This window comes from Topomyia yanbarensis, chromosome 3 (assembly GCF_030247195.1).
Source record: "Topomyia yanbarensis strain Yona2022 chromosome 3, ASM3024719v1, whole genome shotgun sequence".
NCBI classification, from domain to species: domain Eukaryota; kingdom Metazoa; phylum Arthropoda; class Insecta; order Diptera; family Culicidae; genus Topomyia; species Topomyia yanbarensis.
This window is the reverse complement of record NC_080672.1, coordinates 32,996,077-33,014,321: the sequence shown is the minus strand read 5'-3', so window position 1 is coordinate 33,014,321 and position 18,245 is coordinate 32,996,077. Positions and strand designations below refer to the sequence as shown.

Genomic DNA, 18,245 nt, shown 5'->3' with positions numbered 1-18,245 from the left:
ACAGATCTTCTTGGCGAAAGCGAATATCCAACGGTTTGAATATTCCACGCTCTCGTTGGTACTATTACGGTTACGCATACGTCGAGCCGTACCCCAAAGAGTGCTCATCGCTGTTTCTCTCGTTAACCCGTCGACGAACCGGCGCCAATAACTGCGTTTTTTGGCTTTCATTAGACTCTTCATTCGCTTTTCTAACGACGCGTACTGTTGATAGCTAGCGGGTAACCCGTCTTCCCGGAAGGCCTTATATGCAGTGGACTTCTCCGCGTACAGCTCTGAGCACTCTTTATCCCACCACAGGGTGGGAGACCGTCCATGGGTATTCGCGCTGGGTACTGGTTTAGTCTGAGCTTGATTCGCACTGTCGAGAATCAAGCCAGCCAAAAACCTGTACTCTTCCTCCGGAGGAAGTTCTTGAGTGGATTCGATTTTAACGGATATCGCGGTCGCGTAACTCTTCCAATCAATGTTCCGTGTGAGGTCATACGAGACATTGATTGTTTCCGATGGTCTTGAACCGTTAGCAATTAAAATCACGATAGGCAAATGATCGCTACCGTGGGGATCAGGGATCACCTTCCACATGCAATCTAACTGTAGCGATGTCGAGCAAAGCGATAAATCCAACGCGCTTGCGCGTGCTGGTGGTGTAGGAATCCGCGTCATTTCTCCCGTGTTTAAGATGGTCATGTTGAAATTGTCGCAAAGATCTTGGATTAATGTTGATCTATTATCATCATGAAGACAGCCCCATACCGTACCGTGCGAGTTAAAGTCTCCCAGAACTAGCCGCGGTGCCGGTAAGGATTCCGTGATATTACAAAGCGTTCGGTGCCCTACCGAGGCTCTAGGAGGAATGTAGATGGAAGCAATGCAAAGGTCTTTACCTTTGATTAAAACTTGACAAGCGACAATTTCAATGCCTGGTGTTGAAGGGAGGTTAATTCGGTTGAAAGAATAGCACTTTTTGATCCCCAAAAGTACTCCTCCATAAGGGTTTTCTCGATCCAGACGGATTATATTAAAGTCGTGGAAGTTGAGATTTATATCAGAAGTTAACCAGGTTTCACATAATGCGAAAGCATCACATTTTAAACTGTTTAGTAAGAATTTGAAGGAATCGATTTTCGGGAGGATACTTCTGCAATTCCACTGTAGAACAGTGATCGAATCGGTGACCTCGTTCGATGACTTAGCCATCGAAGGATACGATCGCTGCAAGGAGGGGCCATTTAGTAGTCAACTGCTTCAAAAATGTTTGCACTATAGGGAGAAAACGTACCAGAAGGCTTTTAAGAGGATCAGTAACATTGAAAGCTGTGAAAATTAAGTCCACTATGTCAGAAAATTTCATTAGTCCGTTACTGGACTGAGTATCTGTTTGAAAAACGGGGACACTTGGGGTTTTTGGTGTCCCTGGAAGTGGTGGGTACTCCTTGTTAGAATTAAAATTTCCAAGTCCTGGAGCAAATTGCTTCGGCTTTTGTGCATCACTTCCGTTGGATTTATTGGTTGTAGATGGCGCACTCTGAGTGGACGACACCTTGGCACCCTTACGAGGCAATGTAGGGGAGGCTAGATTTCTCCTCTTCCTGGATTCCCCTGGGTTAACCAATGATGTTCCCTCTTGTGGGTCGTCAGATTCTTGCTCAACGCCAGCCAAAAGAGCAAAGGAATTTTCGGAAGGGACAGATGGCGAAGCATTCTTTAGCATTTCTGCATAAGAGTGCCTCGAGCGATCCTTAAGGGAGCGCTTAATTTTATCCCCGCGCTGCTTGTACGCCGGACATGACTTAAGAGCATGCGGAGGGCCCCCGCAGTAAATACACTTCTCAGTTTCTCCACCGCAAGCGTCATCCTCATGCTCTCCCTCGCATTTGCCGCACCGTTTTTTATTGCCACAATAAGTGGCTGTGTGGCCCAGTTGCTTGCAATTGCTGCAGTTCATTACCCGCGGTACAAACAGGCGAACGGGTAAGCGAACCCTATCCAGGAGGACATAGTTGGGAAGAGCAGACCCGGAGAAAGTCACCCGAATCGAGTCTGACGGAGAATAAGTTGTTTTATCATTTTCTGTTTTTGCGGAATACAATTGCTTGCATTCCAGAATCTTCACCTTTTGAAGTGAAGGGTCCTTAAAGCAGCCAACCCCGTACTTCAACAGGTCTTCGCACTTTAGACCCGGTTCGGCGACTATTCCATCGATCTCCACTGCCCTACAAGGCACATACACTCTGAATTGTTTCGTAAAACGCTCGCTGCGAGCAATCTGGTTTGCCTGATCGAGGTCATTTACTATAACGCGTATCTTATTAGCTCGAACACGTGTTATCTGAGCTACGGCCGGGTAGTTAGCAGTCAGCTCCCGTGATATTTCTAGAATATTGGGCGATTTCGTGTTGGGCCGGAAATACACCACCCAGGGTCCATTTGAACTGGCTGGGTATGTTTTAATACGGGGAGGACTGGGGGAATCAGGGGAGGGAGTAATATCGGGTTTATCCGGTAAATCCATGGGAATATCATTCCCATCCAATGTTCCTTCGCCCTCGGCCATTTAGGCACGAGGATAGCACGTGGTGTAAACGAGAGATGAAACTTGTATTCAGGGGAAAGGGAAAAGTAGACCGATCGGGGAAAGGGAAACGAAAGAAAGAAAAATAATACTTAGCTTATATAGCGGCGTGTCCGGCAATTCTGGTATTCACTTCACCAGCCTAGGCACCGGCGAACAAAGACTGCCTCAAACAATAGTTGACCTTCACTGACAATATATATTCTTGTTCACTTTATGCACAGCACCAGAAAACGAACTGCTTCGATCGAGAGCTCGGAGAGTTATGTGCTGTTCACTTGATATGTAGCAGAAATTTTATTTTGTGACATTTCTATCAGTTTGTTCAACTGCCAAGCAAATTAGAGATTTTTTGTGGGCCAATAAAAAAACATAGAACGAAACAGTTTTAGGATTCAAAAAGCTTTAATTTTCGTCAAAATGGCGCCCATGGTGACGTTCAATCGTAAATTAGGTTCGCGTGGAATTCCAAGTAAACTAAATTTTTTGAAGGTATGTCCTAAGAACATGTGAATATCTTCAAATTTGACGTTATAGTGCAATCTCAAAATTTGAGATTGATTAGCTCTTTTTACACTTTACGGCTTCACTAATAGGGCCATCTTAAGACTAAGCGGAGCCCCTGGGCACTCTTGAGCTAGGGGGCCCCTATAATTGAACAGGTATAAAAAGTTGTAATAGTAGGATGATCCAAAAAAAAAAGATTCCCAGCATTACGAAACCATGTCCACCCCATGCCACCCCGAGACTCTTTTCAAAATTTGAGTCAAATCAGTCAACATTGTTCAAATTATTTAAAAAAAGAGGGATACAAAATATACGGAGAACAAAGATGATTTCAAATTTCCTCAACCACGGATCGTTGCCGATGTCCAAATATCGCCAAAAACACAAGATGAACTGAGTATCTTGAAAGATTGTTTGTTTTTCTTGCCTATCTGCCAGATGATGGTAAACGGCCTAACACACTATATGCGGTGGTGCGAGTTCGAGCTCAGGTGAGCTGTGTACCGTGAAATGGACTTATAAACTACGCTATAGTATTCCCATACGGTGCACAGTGGCGGATCTTCGAACACAAGTTTAACAATACCTAGAATGATGCCTATTTTTGCTTAAAATAACAAATTAGGCTAATTTTGGGATGCTGAGCTCATTTTTCTATACTGTGTCATTAAATCTTTCTAATGACTACGATCCTATTTTTATTATAGATTTTCCGTTACTGTTCAATATCATAAAAATTAAGAACACTTCTTCAAATTCATTGCATAAAGTGTTGGTTTACTGTGGATTGTCACATTATCTTGCACAAACTACCATGCGTCTCCATATCAGTAACATATCTTTAAAATCTCACTAAACCCGTTTGCGCACCTAGGCGCAGAGCGAAGCCATTATATTCGAAAAGTAGAGATAATTTCCCATGGAATATATAATATGTACGAGGCAAAAAGAGTCAACGCTTGTCATGAAGAGGGTGAGAAAGAGAAAACTAGTACCTAGAACCTACGTGTACGCACACCGTGTACGTACATTGGGTTCGGTTGTGCAGGTGAACATGTGCACGTGTTTAGATACAAAATAGCGTGTTTGAGTTCGTACACGTAGTGTGGGTTTAATATGAGCACAGAACCAGAGTGAGCATTGTCTGCGATATGCATATGGGAAGACTGCTGTACGCAACAGATGGATTAGAAAGGCCACCGTGGTCATCGGTCAATTTGCTACCTCTCCTGAGGCGTCAACATCTGACAAGGACTAGAAAAGCTTCCGAAAATAGGAAGGGAAGCGATAAAGGCTGTAACGTGGACCTGTGCCGGTCATAAGCACAGGTAACGTCACGAATGCTTAACCTAATTTTCCATATTATTGTACGTTTACATTTACGTTTTTCTCTGTAATTACAACGTATGCGTCGCATACGCAACTGAGTCTCATCTCGTCTATCAATTTAGTCCATACATTTTTACAAAATTCAAAACTTTTTGAGCAACTTAGTAGAATGTTACAATTAATCCGGTTAAGACAGATGTCTTCCGATTAATTCCACTATAATAATAATAGTCCAATTTAGTAAAAACCACCCCACAACGTACTTAACTTAATCTGCGACAATAATTTCAAAGCCAAAATACTGCAACGGACGAGCTCCAGTTGAAGCATTTGTTGCGTGAAAAGCACCGTTGATGTTTTATTTGGATTAACTGATAGTCCAACATGAAGACACCATTGCTCTGCATCTCCACGTTTGCCACGGGAACGAGTTTTCGTCAGTAGGATGGAGTAGAGTTACACAAATCTGGATTCACCTTGATGAGTGATATGATCAATGCACTCTCAGTAGTATTCTCATATGTTTATTGCTCTGGGCAGCCCGCTGCCGAGAATTTATGATAAATTTATCGCTCATTGAAATAATTTAGAAATGATCGGTTTGTAAAAAAAGCAACTTCAACTCCGGACAGCTGACAATAATGTAATAATGTTGAAAAACTAAATATGAAAATTAAATGCATTTCAAGTAACCAGAGGTTCCCCATTCCGACCTGCTATGATTTGCACTCGACAGTCCTACTCTATTACACCAATTCCCACATACTACAACTTCTGTTTCAATTGTTATTTCCCATAATTTATCATCTAGAACTGAGGTACACTTTTTCCACCACTAATCTACCGAATAAATTTCCAGCTGGCAGAGCACGAGCAGAGACTGAACGGATCAACTTCACGCACAATGGCTGCTATATCATTAGGTTTTATAGTAATTGTTACCCCCTGGACGATACAGGAAATAGTGGCAACCTGTACAGGATCAAAGGTAAGCGGGGGTTCGGCAGACGCATAAATTTGTGTTATACGTATGTACGCATCTGTAAGCCACTCAAGGTAGGGACATTAGAGTCAGAACCAGGCAGTTACTCTGCAGCACTGACATGCACCTAACGCTCTTGAGAATAATTTAAATTCATTTGGTGCGAAATATGGCGTGCGATATTTGCAATGCATGCACACTTGAGTGCACTTTTACTGCACTGCTTCGGTCGGTTTGCTAGCCCGACCGGGTTCAATTGTGGTTCCCCTTTTGCGGTGCGACTGAAATGCTGGGGTAGCAGATTAATTGATAGTTCGTTGAACTGTAAATGGTACCGAGTGGAAGGACAGAATGTGAGATACCATTGAATTGGATTGTTTTTTTTCAGTTTGATGGCAGAGAAATGTCATGCAAGTTCGAATACTTTCAAAACAATTCGCACCCCTGACTGCACGATGTGAACCACTTTTCGCTATCGATGCGCACATTTGCATAGACAAGTGTTTTCCGGAACATTTCGTTCGATGCGATGGTTATCGGTGGCATAGCTGCAATAATGAAATTCGTGGAATTATAGATTTCATCAAATTTATTCTCCTTTCATTTCCTTTCAGATACCACCATCGATTGACTTCTGTGTCACATGGATAGCACTAAGTAGTAGTTTTTGGAATCCGTTTCTATACTGGCTGCTGAATGCCCGATTTCGAAAGATCTGCCGGGATATGTTGGCGTCAAAGGTAGGTTTAATCCTTATCGGAATTGGTTGTCTCAAGTGCTGGAAGAAGGAAACCTTGAACGGCAAAATTTGCTTTCTGTGTAATTTTACGAAGATGCAGTTAATGAGCCATCCCGACCCTTGAGGAATCGAATGATATTTTATGATGCGTTCCTCTGGAACATAACAAACAACGTCATAAAATCAGCTGAGTCCGCACATAATTTTCCATAAAGTAAATGGAGACTTTTAGGATTTTTAATATCTTGTCTTGAAAATAGAAATTCTTCGCCGTTGCTGATATTTGTGATTATTGGACAGTGAACCAAAAATGTTGAATAAAAATTTGGTGCCGTTAAACTATTTGTAAATATGTGACATTTCAAACACCTGCGTAAAGCTTAACCCGCAAAGAGCTCCCTGAAGACATTCTTTAAATTTGGCTAAAGTTTTAAGCTCTTATACCGCAAACTTTACTGACTATTAATAACGTGTCTTATGAAGCTTAAAGATTTTTTGTGCTTGTCGGAAATGCATCTCGAACAAAATTTTCACAGTATTTTAAAATACCTTTCTCCAACAACGCTACTAAGGAGTATTGTCAATGACGCTATTTAGCCGTCAATATTTAATTATTTTAATAAGAATGGTACAGCGATTGAATGTCGTTTTCTAGAAAAATTTCGACTTTGCAACTTCAACACTTGCACCGATAGTGAACAATGTATTTTAGATTTACAGGTTGCTCGATTTTAGACCACTATTCTCCAGTCTTTTTGAACGGCCGATGCCCGCGCATCTTCCTCGATTGCACTCAACCAAAGTGTGGGTCTGTCACGAAACCGATGATATGGTTCTCTGCTGAGCATAGCTTCAGCTGAATTCACTTCCGGCATTCGCGATACATGTCAGGTGTCAGTATGCTTGTATACTTTGTACAGCTCATAATTAATACTTATGAGCTATTCTCCGTTTTCCGTTTTTAACGCAGAATTCTGCTCTTAAACACACCAAGTACTAGAAGATCTACTTCGCATTACGCTCACACCTCATGGCCCTAAAGCAACTTTTGTGCGCATCAGTAGAGTACACAAACCATAAAAAAATCTATTCACAGCCGCCACACGTCTTTTTACCTCGTGGTTTACATCGTTAATATATGTCTCGATTACCTTGTCAGAGTTTGTGGACCGCACAATTCGCGCAGCGTCCCTTTTAAAAGACGCAAATGCCACTCAACTGTTCTGCAATCAACGCTAATGATGTCAATGTCGTCTGCGAAGTAAATAAACGTGATGATGAACCGTGCATATCAGATCTTCGTGTCGCACCTACGAGCGCTATGTTGAACAATTGATTGGAGAATGCATTGCCCTGCTTCAATCCTTCTAACGAGTCGGATGTTTCTCCGGCTGTTTCAACACTTAAATTTGATCCATCCAGCGTCACATAATTGAGCATAATCAGTTTTATTTGGAAACCCATGCTCAAGCATTATCAACACAGTTCGTTTCGTTTCACCAAACCGGACGCCTCTTTAAAATTAACAAGCAGGTGGTGTCCACAAGTTATATTTCTTGAATTTATCCAAAATTTGTCACAGGGCACACATCTGATTCGTCGTCGTTCGTCCTTCTCGAAACCCGCTCAGGGATTCGCCGACAAAGAATTCAGTCGATGGATGCAGTTTGCTAAATTGAACACGAGAGGGTACCTTGTAGGCGGCATTGAGGACCGTTATGCGTCAATAGTTATTTCACTCGACCAACCAATCCAAACACATTTCTTCATCCACCAAGATCATCCCGATCACACCGCGGATTACATCGAACAGCTGAATACTCCCGACCTTTAAAAGGTTGGTCGAGATTCCGTATTTCCCAACAGTCTTACTTATCTCAAAATGCCTTCCACTTGGTGTTCAACATCTGAAAGTGCTCCTTCCAACTGTACGTGCTGTCTTCGAACAGAAGTGGTCAATTTCCAACTTTCAGGTTACGTCTCTAGCTATGCAGTCTTATTTTTTATCAAAACCAAACTATTTTGTCTTCATCTGACGTTCGGATCCATTCGGGAACTTTTTAAAGAATTCGATAATTGTCGAAACTTTGAAAAGTGTCCCAAACGGGTCGAAATGTCGTATGAAGACAAATAGTTTGTTTTCGATTAAATTCGTTGTGTTTGCAGTTCTGAACCCATTTTTAAGTTCCGTATTGACAACTAGTTTGCGATCTCACATATCAATTTCTCGCAATGCCCTTCGATCATACCGCATTTTCTAAAACTTTTCTTGATTAATCCTCCTATAAGTCAGATGCAAAATAGTCCTTATTATGAATCCACAAAAATATTAAAAATGATTATGTGCGTCCAATTGCATCGCGGAATATCAAAAATTTTCAGTACTGCATTGAAATTTATTTTTTTTTTTAATTGTGCGATTTCTTTTTTGGTAAATAATATATCAGTTGAATAATTGAGATCTTTTAGAAGGCATCTATAATTTCAGAGGAAAATGTACTCGTGCGGCATCTTTCCCCTATAATTGGGATAGATGCCGCATCAAAATTGCAAGTGAGATGCCGCACTCGATGGCGGAGAATGCGTAGCTAAAATATACACGTTCTTAAAAAGTCATTTCGACAAATTAATGGACTTAATACCGTGACATATTTGTTTATGAGTCTATTTATCTATAAATTTAAATGAGCGATATTTATGTAAGTATAGGTTACTTCGGTTTATTCTTTAAAGTTCAATGCTCTGGCCTCCGGTTACCAGAAAATAGAAAGAACCATCATCAATATGCTTGACATTCGAAGAGGGTGGTCAGTAGACACCAAAAATTTATGATTAACGCAATTTTGAAACCCAAGATGGTGACTCATAGTTACCACAAAACAGTGAAAACCAATGAGTGTCATTTGAAATGGGGTGGTCAGTCAACAACGGAAATTGATGATTACGCCATTTTGAAATTTAAGATGGCGACTTCCAGGTACCAGCAAATATGGAGAATTATCATTTGAGAGAGGTTTGACAGTAGACACCAGAAATTGATGATTACGCCATTTTAAAATCCAAGATGGCGACTTGCGGTTAGCATTTTGTTGTGAAAACCATCATCAATATGGGTATCATTTAAAAGCGAGTGGTCAGCAGAAAGTAGTATTGACATATGTTGAAGTACAGATGTAATTTAACCCTTGTGAAGGCAAGCTAAAATCCTAACATTAAAGGGCAAGCCGGGCCTCTCAGGCCCGTTTAACTTCAAGCTCCTTTTTACCTTTCCCATATAGAAAGGTTATGAAATCGGTCGAAATTTCGACTTTTTAGCCAAGCTCCGCAGGGCCAAATCACTTATACCATTCGACTCAGTTCGTCGAGATCGTAAAATGTCTGTATGTGTGTATGTATGTATGTATGGATGTATGTATGTGGCAAACAATCTCACCCATTTTTCTCAGAGATGGCTGGGCCGATTTGCACAAATTTCTCAAATGAAAGGTACAGCCTTCCCATCGGTCGCTAGTGATTTTTTTATTGATCTGACTTTCGGTTCTGGAGTTACGGATTGAAGAGTACGATCACACAGCAAATTTCCATATAAACTGGTACCACCATGATGTCCAAATGATGCAATATATATATTAAAATATGTGCAACATTACTTGTTTTTGCATATCTAGATCATTATTGACCCACCGAAGGCGCTTCGACCACATTGGCCAGCTATGACGGTTCTTGATGCCCCGGGGGAACTTACCAAGTTCCTAAGATAATGTCATACCTATTCCTCAGCGAATTCTTTACCGATTTTTACAAACTTGGTTTCAAATGAAAGGTACAGCATTCCCATTGGCTGCTGTTGAATTTCTAATTGATACGACTTCCGGATCCGGAATTACAGGATGATGAGTACGAACACGCAGCAAATCCCGATTTCAGCGTATAAGGCGATGGATGTAAAAAGGTGATTTTTTTTTCGAAAAGGTGAGTATTCGGAAGATCACGTCGACCGTCGATTGGTTCTGAGTTCCATTTCGTTTGAACACAACCAATAAATGTTTCTGGGTTGGTATTAATTTCTTCTGATGCATAACCGGAGTACATATTCAGATTCTTCTTCCGAGTCTGCATCAAATTCATTGTCGGAGGTAATATCATTCGCATCTTCTTCCTCGCTTTGCAAATCAGTTTCGGAATCGTCTGCTGTTGAATTTGTTCGAATTTCTTCCATTATTTCAGATTCCTTGAGACAATTGAAAACATGGGCAGATCGTCTTATAGCCATTCTAATTTTTGTTGCTTCTAGATCCTGCAATTTGAATAATTACGATAACTATAACACAAATAATAGACAACAAGAATTGACAATAACGACAAAGTTAGGTTATGTTGCATCCAAATAATTGTCAAGTAGACCACAGTGGGTGAAATAAAAGTATTTACCCAAAAAAATATGACATACGTCATTATCGTATGCTATTTTTCTTATAAGAAAGAGTAAAAACATAAAATCAATCAAAACTTGAAAAAGATACTTGCTAATATGAAGATGAACCCATCGAAATGTTTTTTTAGATAAATATTAATGTATAAAACCCGTGGTATTCCTAATAAATATTGCATGCACACCGGGCCTGCCAGGCAGAATTAAAAATAATCGAAGCGCTTTTTTGACGGTTGAAAATGAACCTGATGCGACTCGCGGTGAATAGAAAAAATATTCATTCAAATATCCATGTTATTCATTCAGTTGAATATTGTACAATATATTCATTTCACTAATTATATAGGAAAATGTTTTCAAATGCCGGAAAGGTATATGAAACAACAATCATCATCGCTTACATTGTACCAGGGCATACTTTGATACGTTTGATTCGTTGCTGCACGGCCGCTTCGTGTTATAATCGGAGGCGAATGAAAATCTGCATGGATGAATGGGCGGTTTATTCATTTGACGTTTTCAGCTGCGTCACTGAATATTGAAAATGAATGCGGCTGAATTTGATCAATTTTCATTCAATGAATTTGAATATTTTTAACTCTGCTGCCAGGCCCAGCTAGACTTTTTGTGCATGTAAAAAATTCGAACATAGCTGCGCATCACTCCATAGATGAAAATTTCACAATTCTTTATTTTTGTTATAGATTTTAAAGCTACTTATCAAAATTTCCATGCCCAAGTTTATACTGCATACACATTTTTTTGTAACTAAAAAATTATAACGTACCGGGCCTCTGAGACCCGCATGCCTTTTTGAGGGTTAATAATTCAATACATATTGTGACATGTGGGGGAGGGGCAGTAAGCTAGACCTTGACGTAATATGTTCTTACTGAAGAAAAATGTTTTTGAATAATTAGTTTTGTAATAAGGGAGGGGGAGGGGGTAGATAAAATCGTAACAATTTGTTGCATGAGGGGAATGGGAGTCAATTTGGGGCAACTTTTGCGGTAGGTAATTTGTGAATGGTTCTTTAGAGCGCAGTAAATGCACAATGCTTCAGTTTTCCAATACCACTGCTAGCTTAAAAATGCACGGAATCGAAGAGCGACAAATGAATACCATTACTAGTGGATTTTTGTTTCCCCATTATTTAGTTCAATATCATCGGTATCAATGTCTTTCTCAATCTCAAAGCAAAAACGAGTGTGCGGAGAAAAGAATGAAAATGGTCTGTTTTGGATTTACACGCATGCTTTTCCTGAGGCCAAAGTCTCATTTTCGTATTCGCAAATTTCTGGCTGCTAGGGAAGTTTCGTCACTCTTTCATCATTTTCGCCAGAATTTGGTGGACGAAAAAGACACTTTGACACGACTCTGACACAGATATTCAGACTAGATAAATAGGGGTAAAATGTTAAGTCCAGTAACTCTTGATGTGACATGAATTTTAAATTAGGAGGAACACCTTCCTCTAACCGTAACTGGGAAGAGTAAGTTCAAGTAGTGAAATTTTTATTTTTATATTATAGAACTGTCAAAATTATGCATATATAGCTGAACCACTCCTGAACATGACGTTAGGTCGTTTCCTGAGAACTCTTATATCTTTATATATTTAAAACGCAATTCTAAACGTGTTTCAAATGAAGCAACAAGTTTATCAAGCTTTGTTACTTTTCCGCATAAAGAACATAATCAGATAATTTTTCAATACACCGTAAACAATCGGGGTCGACCATCAAAATCTCCACCCCGGACAGATCCTTTATGCAATCGGTGATTGTCCCGAATATCCACCATTTCCGATAATACTCAGTAAGGCTTCTCACGCCTAACGAACACATCGAAATTAACACGTTCTACAGCGGAAAGTGACGAGCCTAGGTTTTAAAATTATTCACATGATTCTGACCATAATTCATAATGATGGTTTTCACTGTTTAATTGTAACTGGAAGTCACCATCTAGAATTTCAAAAACACATTAGCAATCAATTTCCGTTGTCAGCTGACCAACCGCTTTCAAAGGATACCCATATTGACGATGCGTCTCCCTATTTTATTTGTAAGGCAACCCATTTCATATGACATGCATCTTGATTATGGTTCTTTCTATTTTCTGGTAGCCAAAATTCGCCATCTTGGATCTTAAAATGACGTTAATCATCAATTTCTAATGTCTACCGATTACCTTCTTTCAAATGACACTCATATGAGGGATCATCCATAAATGACGTAGCATTATATGGGGGAGGGGGGAGTTTTGCATTTTGTGATGATGTGTCACGACGGGGGGGAGGGTAGGAGGTCATGTCAGGCTACGCAGCTTTTTAAAGGGGAATAACTAACATCGTCTTTTATTTTCAAAAAAATTACGGGAAAGGGGGGGGGGGAGAGTTGCCGTCAAACTACGTAATTACCAGGGGGTATTTAGAGGTTTGTGACGAAATGCTTCGATGGGGGAGGGGGTGTTAAAAATTACTCAAAAAATGCTACGTCATTTATGGATGGTCCCTTAATGACAGTTTCACTGTTTTGTGGTATCCGGAACTCGCCATCTTGGGTTTCAAAATGGCGTCAATCATCTATTTCCGCTGTCTGCTGACCACAGTCTTTCAAATGACATCCGTATTGATAGTTTAGACGGTTTTGTGGTAGCCAGAAGTCGCCATCTTAAATTTCAAAATAGCGTTAGCCATTTTGATTCCCCTTTCAAATAACTTCCGTATTGATGATGGTTTTCATAGTTTGGTGATAAGCGGAAGTCGCCATCTTGAATTTCAAAATGGTGTCAATCATCAATTTCCGATGCCTACTCACCACTAGACATGATCGGGTTTGTGTTTTTTGGACCCGAAACCCGGACCCGATTAAATTCAAACCTCTTAGTTTTGGGCCGGGTTCTGGGTGTTCGAATTTGAAATTGTCGAATTCGGGTCGGGTTCGGGCTTTTGAAGTTTTAAACGTGTGAAACTTGGCCAGAACGTACGGAAAAAGAATATAGAAATCTACGGGGTGTCATGAACAACGATGGCACTCATATAGCGATGGTATACTAGCGCCAATATCAAATCAGTGGTACATATAAGAAGAAAAAGAAGCAGTTTCTGATAGATTATCCCCGAGCTGGGCCGTTGCATGATTTGGATTCTTTCACAAAAATATATGAACTTCGACGATTTTAAGAAATTGATTGCAAAAATATTGTGTATTCTGTTCAAGGCATTAGCGGATTTGAAGAAGTTTGGAGTCGTTTGGAGAACTCCATTGGAGATTTCAAAGCATCTCTACTGGCGTACATACCATACTATTTGAAGCATAAAAGAAATTATGTACCCCATAATATACAGTTGTTGTAACGCTAATGGTCGGGTTCGGTATTTTTTATTTTCAAGCTTTCGGGTTCGGGTCGGGTTCGGGTTGGAAGAAATTGAAACCCGACCATCTCTAGTTCATATGCAACCTGCGAAACATTGCTCTACCAACACCCTAAAATGTTTTATACTTTTTCTCTTCAGTGCTTCAGCAGCCAAACATCGCTGGAGGAAAAATGTAGCATAAGCCTAGAGTATGACCATCACATGACAGTACTGCCGCTTCCGCCGGGTCCACCACCACCAACGATCTGCCGCTCGACCAATCACACACCACGCCCCGATATCGAGTGCTCGGAGAAGTACTGGGGTGACATCCTGGAACGAACCTTCAGTACCGGCAGCATGAATGCCATTCACCGCAGTACCTCCTCGGGTGCTGTTCCTTATCATCTGCACCGACATCACCATCGGGCGCACCAGTATCACCATCATCATCAGAACGGCAGCAGTAATCATCACAGTAGCAACAGCATTCACAAATTTCCTCAAGATTCGATTGGTAGCGATCGGTATCACTACGACGGTAGCGGGGGAAGTGCCAAAGAAGGTGAGTTCACCGTGATCTTCCCTACGACCAACTCGGATCCGCAGATGTCCGGTGAGCACGAACTGCACGACATCAACTGTGCCAAGAATCGGGCATTCTTCGTTGGTTTCAACCATCATCAAACACTACCTGATATCTAGTATTGTAGGAATCGTGTCGGACTGTGGAGTAGAATTAGGGCGATAGTTGCGCAACTTTTTTAGAACACCATTGATTAGGATGCGAAAATATTTTTTTCGTCGGGAACAGAAAACTGTAATCCAAAACAATTTGTACAGTAGATAAAACAAAACGAACACGTGGCTCTGCAAATAGTCTTTCTATGTTTAGATATATGTGCAAAAAAACGGAAACCCACTAGTTTCAACGTTCCGATTTTCCCATTGTGTGTTCAGTTTAGGTTTATCGATCAATCGATTTCGAAGGCTGGCCCTTCTTTCCTTAGTTTGAAACATTACATTCCTAACTAGTGAAAGTATTAACATTTCAATTACTCACACATTTTATTCCACTCGAAACCATGTAACTGTTAACCGGATTGTGATAGTTATCTGATTAACGATAAAGCCAAATCGTATCTCGAACAATGTCAGATTAATTAAGAGATGAAAGAAATAAATTGATATGATTTTTAAAAATTAAACTTCATTTTTTGCAGGAAAGAAAATCCCCGTTTTGTAATTTACAGAAGACTTACGCCTGCCCGGGACCTGACAGTAATTTCATGCAAATTAATTGCACAAGTGACTAGCTCGGATTACACACGTACAATCAGGGATGATGAAATATTCGTTCATCTCTGCTGTGCAGCCAACATACAGACAACAGCCCGGGTGGTCGTGGTGGAAAAGACGGTTTGCGACAACAGCGATTATAGTTGGCGATTTAATCGTATATTCAATATTTGATGCAACCGTCGCTGGTTGTGCTTTTTGAGGTCCTGCTGTACGGTTTGTGGCATAATCCGTAACGCTGATCAATGATGGCAGAGAACGAGAGCGGATATGGACAGAGTAGACGATAAAAATTAATTCAGTGATTAAAGGTGATTAATTGAGATTTGCTTTATTATCGCATTATTTGCTACACATATACGAGCGAATGAAATATCGTTGATGGTGGCTCCCGATTACATGGTTGACTGAGAGTTAACTTGAAAAGGAGTTTTCATCCGGGATTTTTGTGTAGCATAATAGCTGGAAGCGTACATCCTGAATACAAGAGAAGCAAAAATAGGTAACATGTTGATGTTATATTTACTGTTCAGCCCTTGAGAAGAGTCGTTATTCGCATAGATCTATTGACAATTAATTCCCCATCCGGCCAACCAGATTTATCTGTTTTTATCAATTTTGCATGCCGTTTATTAAATATGAATGAATATCAAATAATATGGATATAATATCCAAAGAACAAAACCCAATTACACTTTCCAACCGGAATCTGGGGCATTTTCTCAAAACAACCAAACGATGATTCTTCCATTCTGAAGACGATTCCATATTCAGGAGATGATTTTAATTACTCTTCCAATCGTCTATGATGTGATATGCAATTAAACCTATACCAGCACGTACAAAAACCGCATCTGTTACAGCTAGCACATCGCCTGCAGCGTTCGCTCTCTACAGCACTGCACATCCGACACTGAATCAAATTTTAAGTCTCAATTTTCTTCCGAAAAACATTCCAATCATTTGCACTTTTCTTGCTTCCTGTCTGGAGTGCATCCAAAAAGTGGAGAGTGTGTGATATTGTATTCCTCATTGCAGAGAATTCAGCACTTAATAATTGCGATCAAAAGTAAGGAAACTCTAACCAAAGTGAGTTCTAACGTTTAATCGTCTTTGTGTTTTATGCGGGTTAAGAAATAAGTGCACCACAGGCACCAAAACAATTCAATTTGAAACAGCACTTCTATTATCGAATGCACACTTTCTCTGAGTCAAGTTTTAAATGCAATTAATAATGCACAGATTGTGATCATCTCCTACGTACACTGCATTTCCAAGGATAGCAACTATAACGGTGGTGGGTCTTATTCTCGTCTGTTACACAATCCCCACCCAAAGCTTTCGCCGTTTTACCCACAAACGGGCGCGCCTGCTGAATGAAGTAATGGTCCGTGAAAATGGTTCTATCCGGTCTATTTCGGCTTCCTTGCGATTCGACAGGCACTCACTCTCTTTTGCACTAATAATCTTTGCTTGCAGGGTGCAAATTCCAGTGCCTGTGTGTGTGCATGCAGGAGGAGATCGTAAAAGTTTCAGGACTTTTAGTAATGCGCTGCATGGATGGTAAAAAGATGCATTCAAGTGGACTGGCGAGCTGAGATGGATGAGGCGTTATGTTTTCATTGTTGTTTTACTGGTGAAGCCTTTCTTTTCTATACTATCTTGTCAAATTTGCACCGAACGGGTTTCTAAAATTGCGTCTAGTTTGGAATTACATCAACGGTAAAATTCAGATTTTGTTGGTGTGTAAATTTTCGCAAAATATTGAAAACTCGGCGATTGACGGTGAATCTTTGGAGGCACTTTGGAAAAAAAGGCTTTGCGATGTACATCATAACTCAAAATCTAATGGTCCAATCAATTTGAAATTTTGCACAGTACTTGGTCTGCGTTAAGAAAAAAAGGGATTGAGCGATAAATTTTTTCCTAAGTATTTTGCATTTTAAAATGAATTTTTCGATGACTTTCCATTAACATAGCAAGTTAAGGAACACTTATTTACTTTCGCTTGCTATTTGTGTTCCCAAATATAAATAGATGTGGGTATTGCTAGTGCTATGTTGGATGTGATAGCGTTTTAGAGCATGTATGTTAAAATGGCGTTTGGTCCTCTTTGACTTAAAACATTTTTGAATTTTTATTGCCGCTCGTTGAAGCCAAAAACCCAATTTTCCTTTTTTAGAGTTGTCCAACTGGAGCTGTAGAGCTTGGGTCTCGGAAGAGCTCCTTGTCAGAATCACTCAATAGAATTGCAGACGAAACGAGAAATTTTACCCACTAAAACACTGCTTAAGGCTTGTTGCATTGAGCCGTGATTCTGATTGTGATATTCAGTGTACGGATCAGATGTGTGAGCGCAGGGACTTTACGATCGTGAAGTAATGAGGGTTTATTTGTTCACGCTTGAGACCGCGTTGATCGGATTAGAAGTGCTACAGCGTTCACTTAATCATCGAGATGTTTTTGTGTTTGCGAAATTTTGGATATAGTTGTGAGTGGATGATCGCGATTGCATTTTAATGTTTGTGAATCATCGCGAAGGGCTTGAGCATGTTTATGTTAACGTGTCCGACCGCTTGGACATTTGTAAGCCGCATGCACTAGCGTGTAAGTAGCTTCGCGTGTATAAATCCGATTTTATTTATTGTTTATTTTATCGGAATATTCATCAGACAATTGTTGTTCTAATGAAAAATATAATTAACCTTGTTATTAATCGACGATCAACATTTTTTAAAAGGTGTTTTTGGCACGGCTCAACGGGTTAGTACAACTGAGCCGTGGAACTTTTATGTTTTCACAAAAAGTAAAAATAAAGAGGTACAAAGATTGTCTGTCTGCCAGATCTTGTTGACGCAGTTTGCTGCTGTGTGTTGAGATCCCTTTCCTTGGCGGTGAAGCCGCTTGGGGGTCATTCAGTCTGCCTTCTCTCGCGTTATCGTTCTCGCCCATGTCATCATCGGAACTGCTTTCTTGCTATTCACGATCAGAGGTGGCATTAGGTTTGCTGAGACTTTCGGC

At 40.3% G+C, this 18,245-nt stretch overlaps 1 protein-coding gene across 1 annotated transcript in view; it reads left to right on the top strand.

The window, feature by feature from the left end:
• The window catches only part of LOC131689655 (5-hydroxytryptamine receptor 1A), a 172,232-nt gene extending 157,133 nt beyond the window's left edge, over positions 1 to 15,099 (top strand). Inside the window, exons 6-8 of the mRNA XM_058974896.1 lie at positions 5,271 to 5,399; positions 6,008 to 6,133; positions 14,085 to 15,099. Of these exons, the coding sequence (XP_058830879.1) occupies positions 5,271 to 5,399; positions 6,008 to 6,133; positions 14,085 to 14,630 (801 nt within the window). The 3' untranslated portion in view covers positions 14,631 to 15,099. The remainder of the gene's footprint in view (positions 1 to 5,270; positions 5,400 to 6,007; positions 6,134 to 14,084) is intronic.
• The last annotated feature ends 3,146 nt before the right edge of the window (positions 15,100 to 18,245 follow it).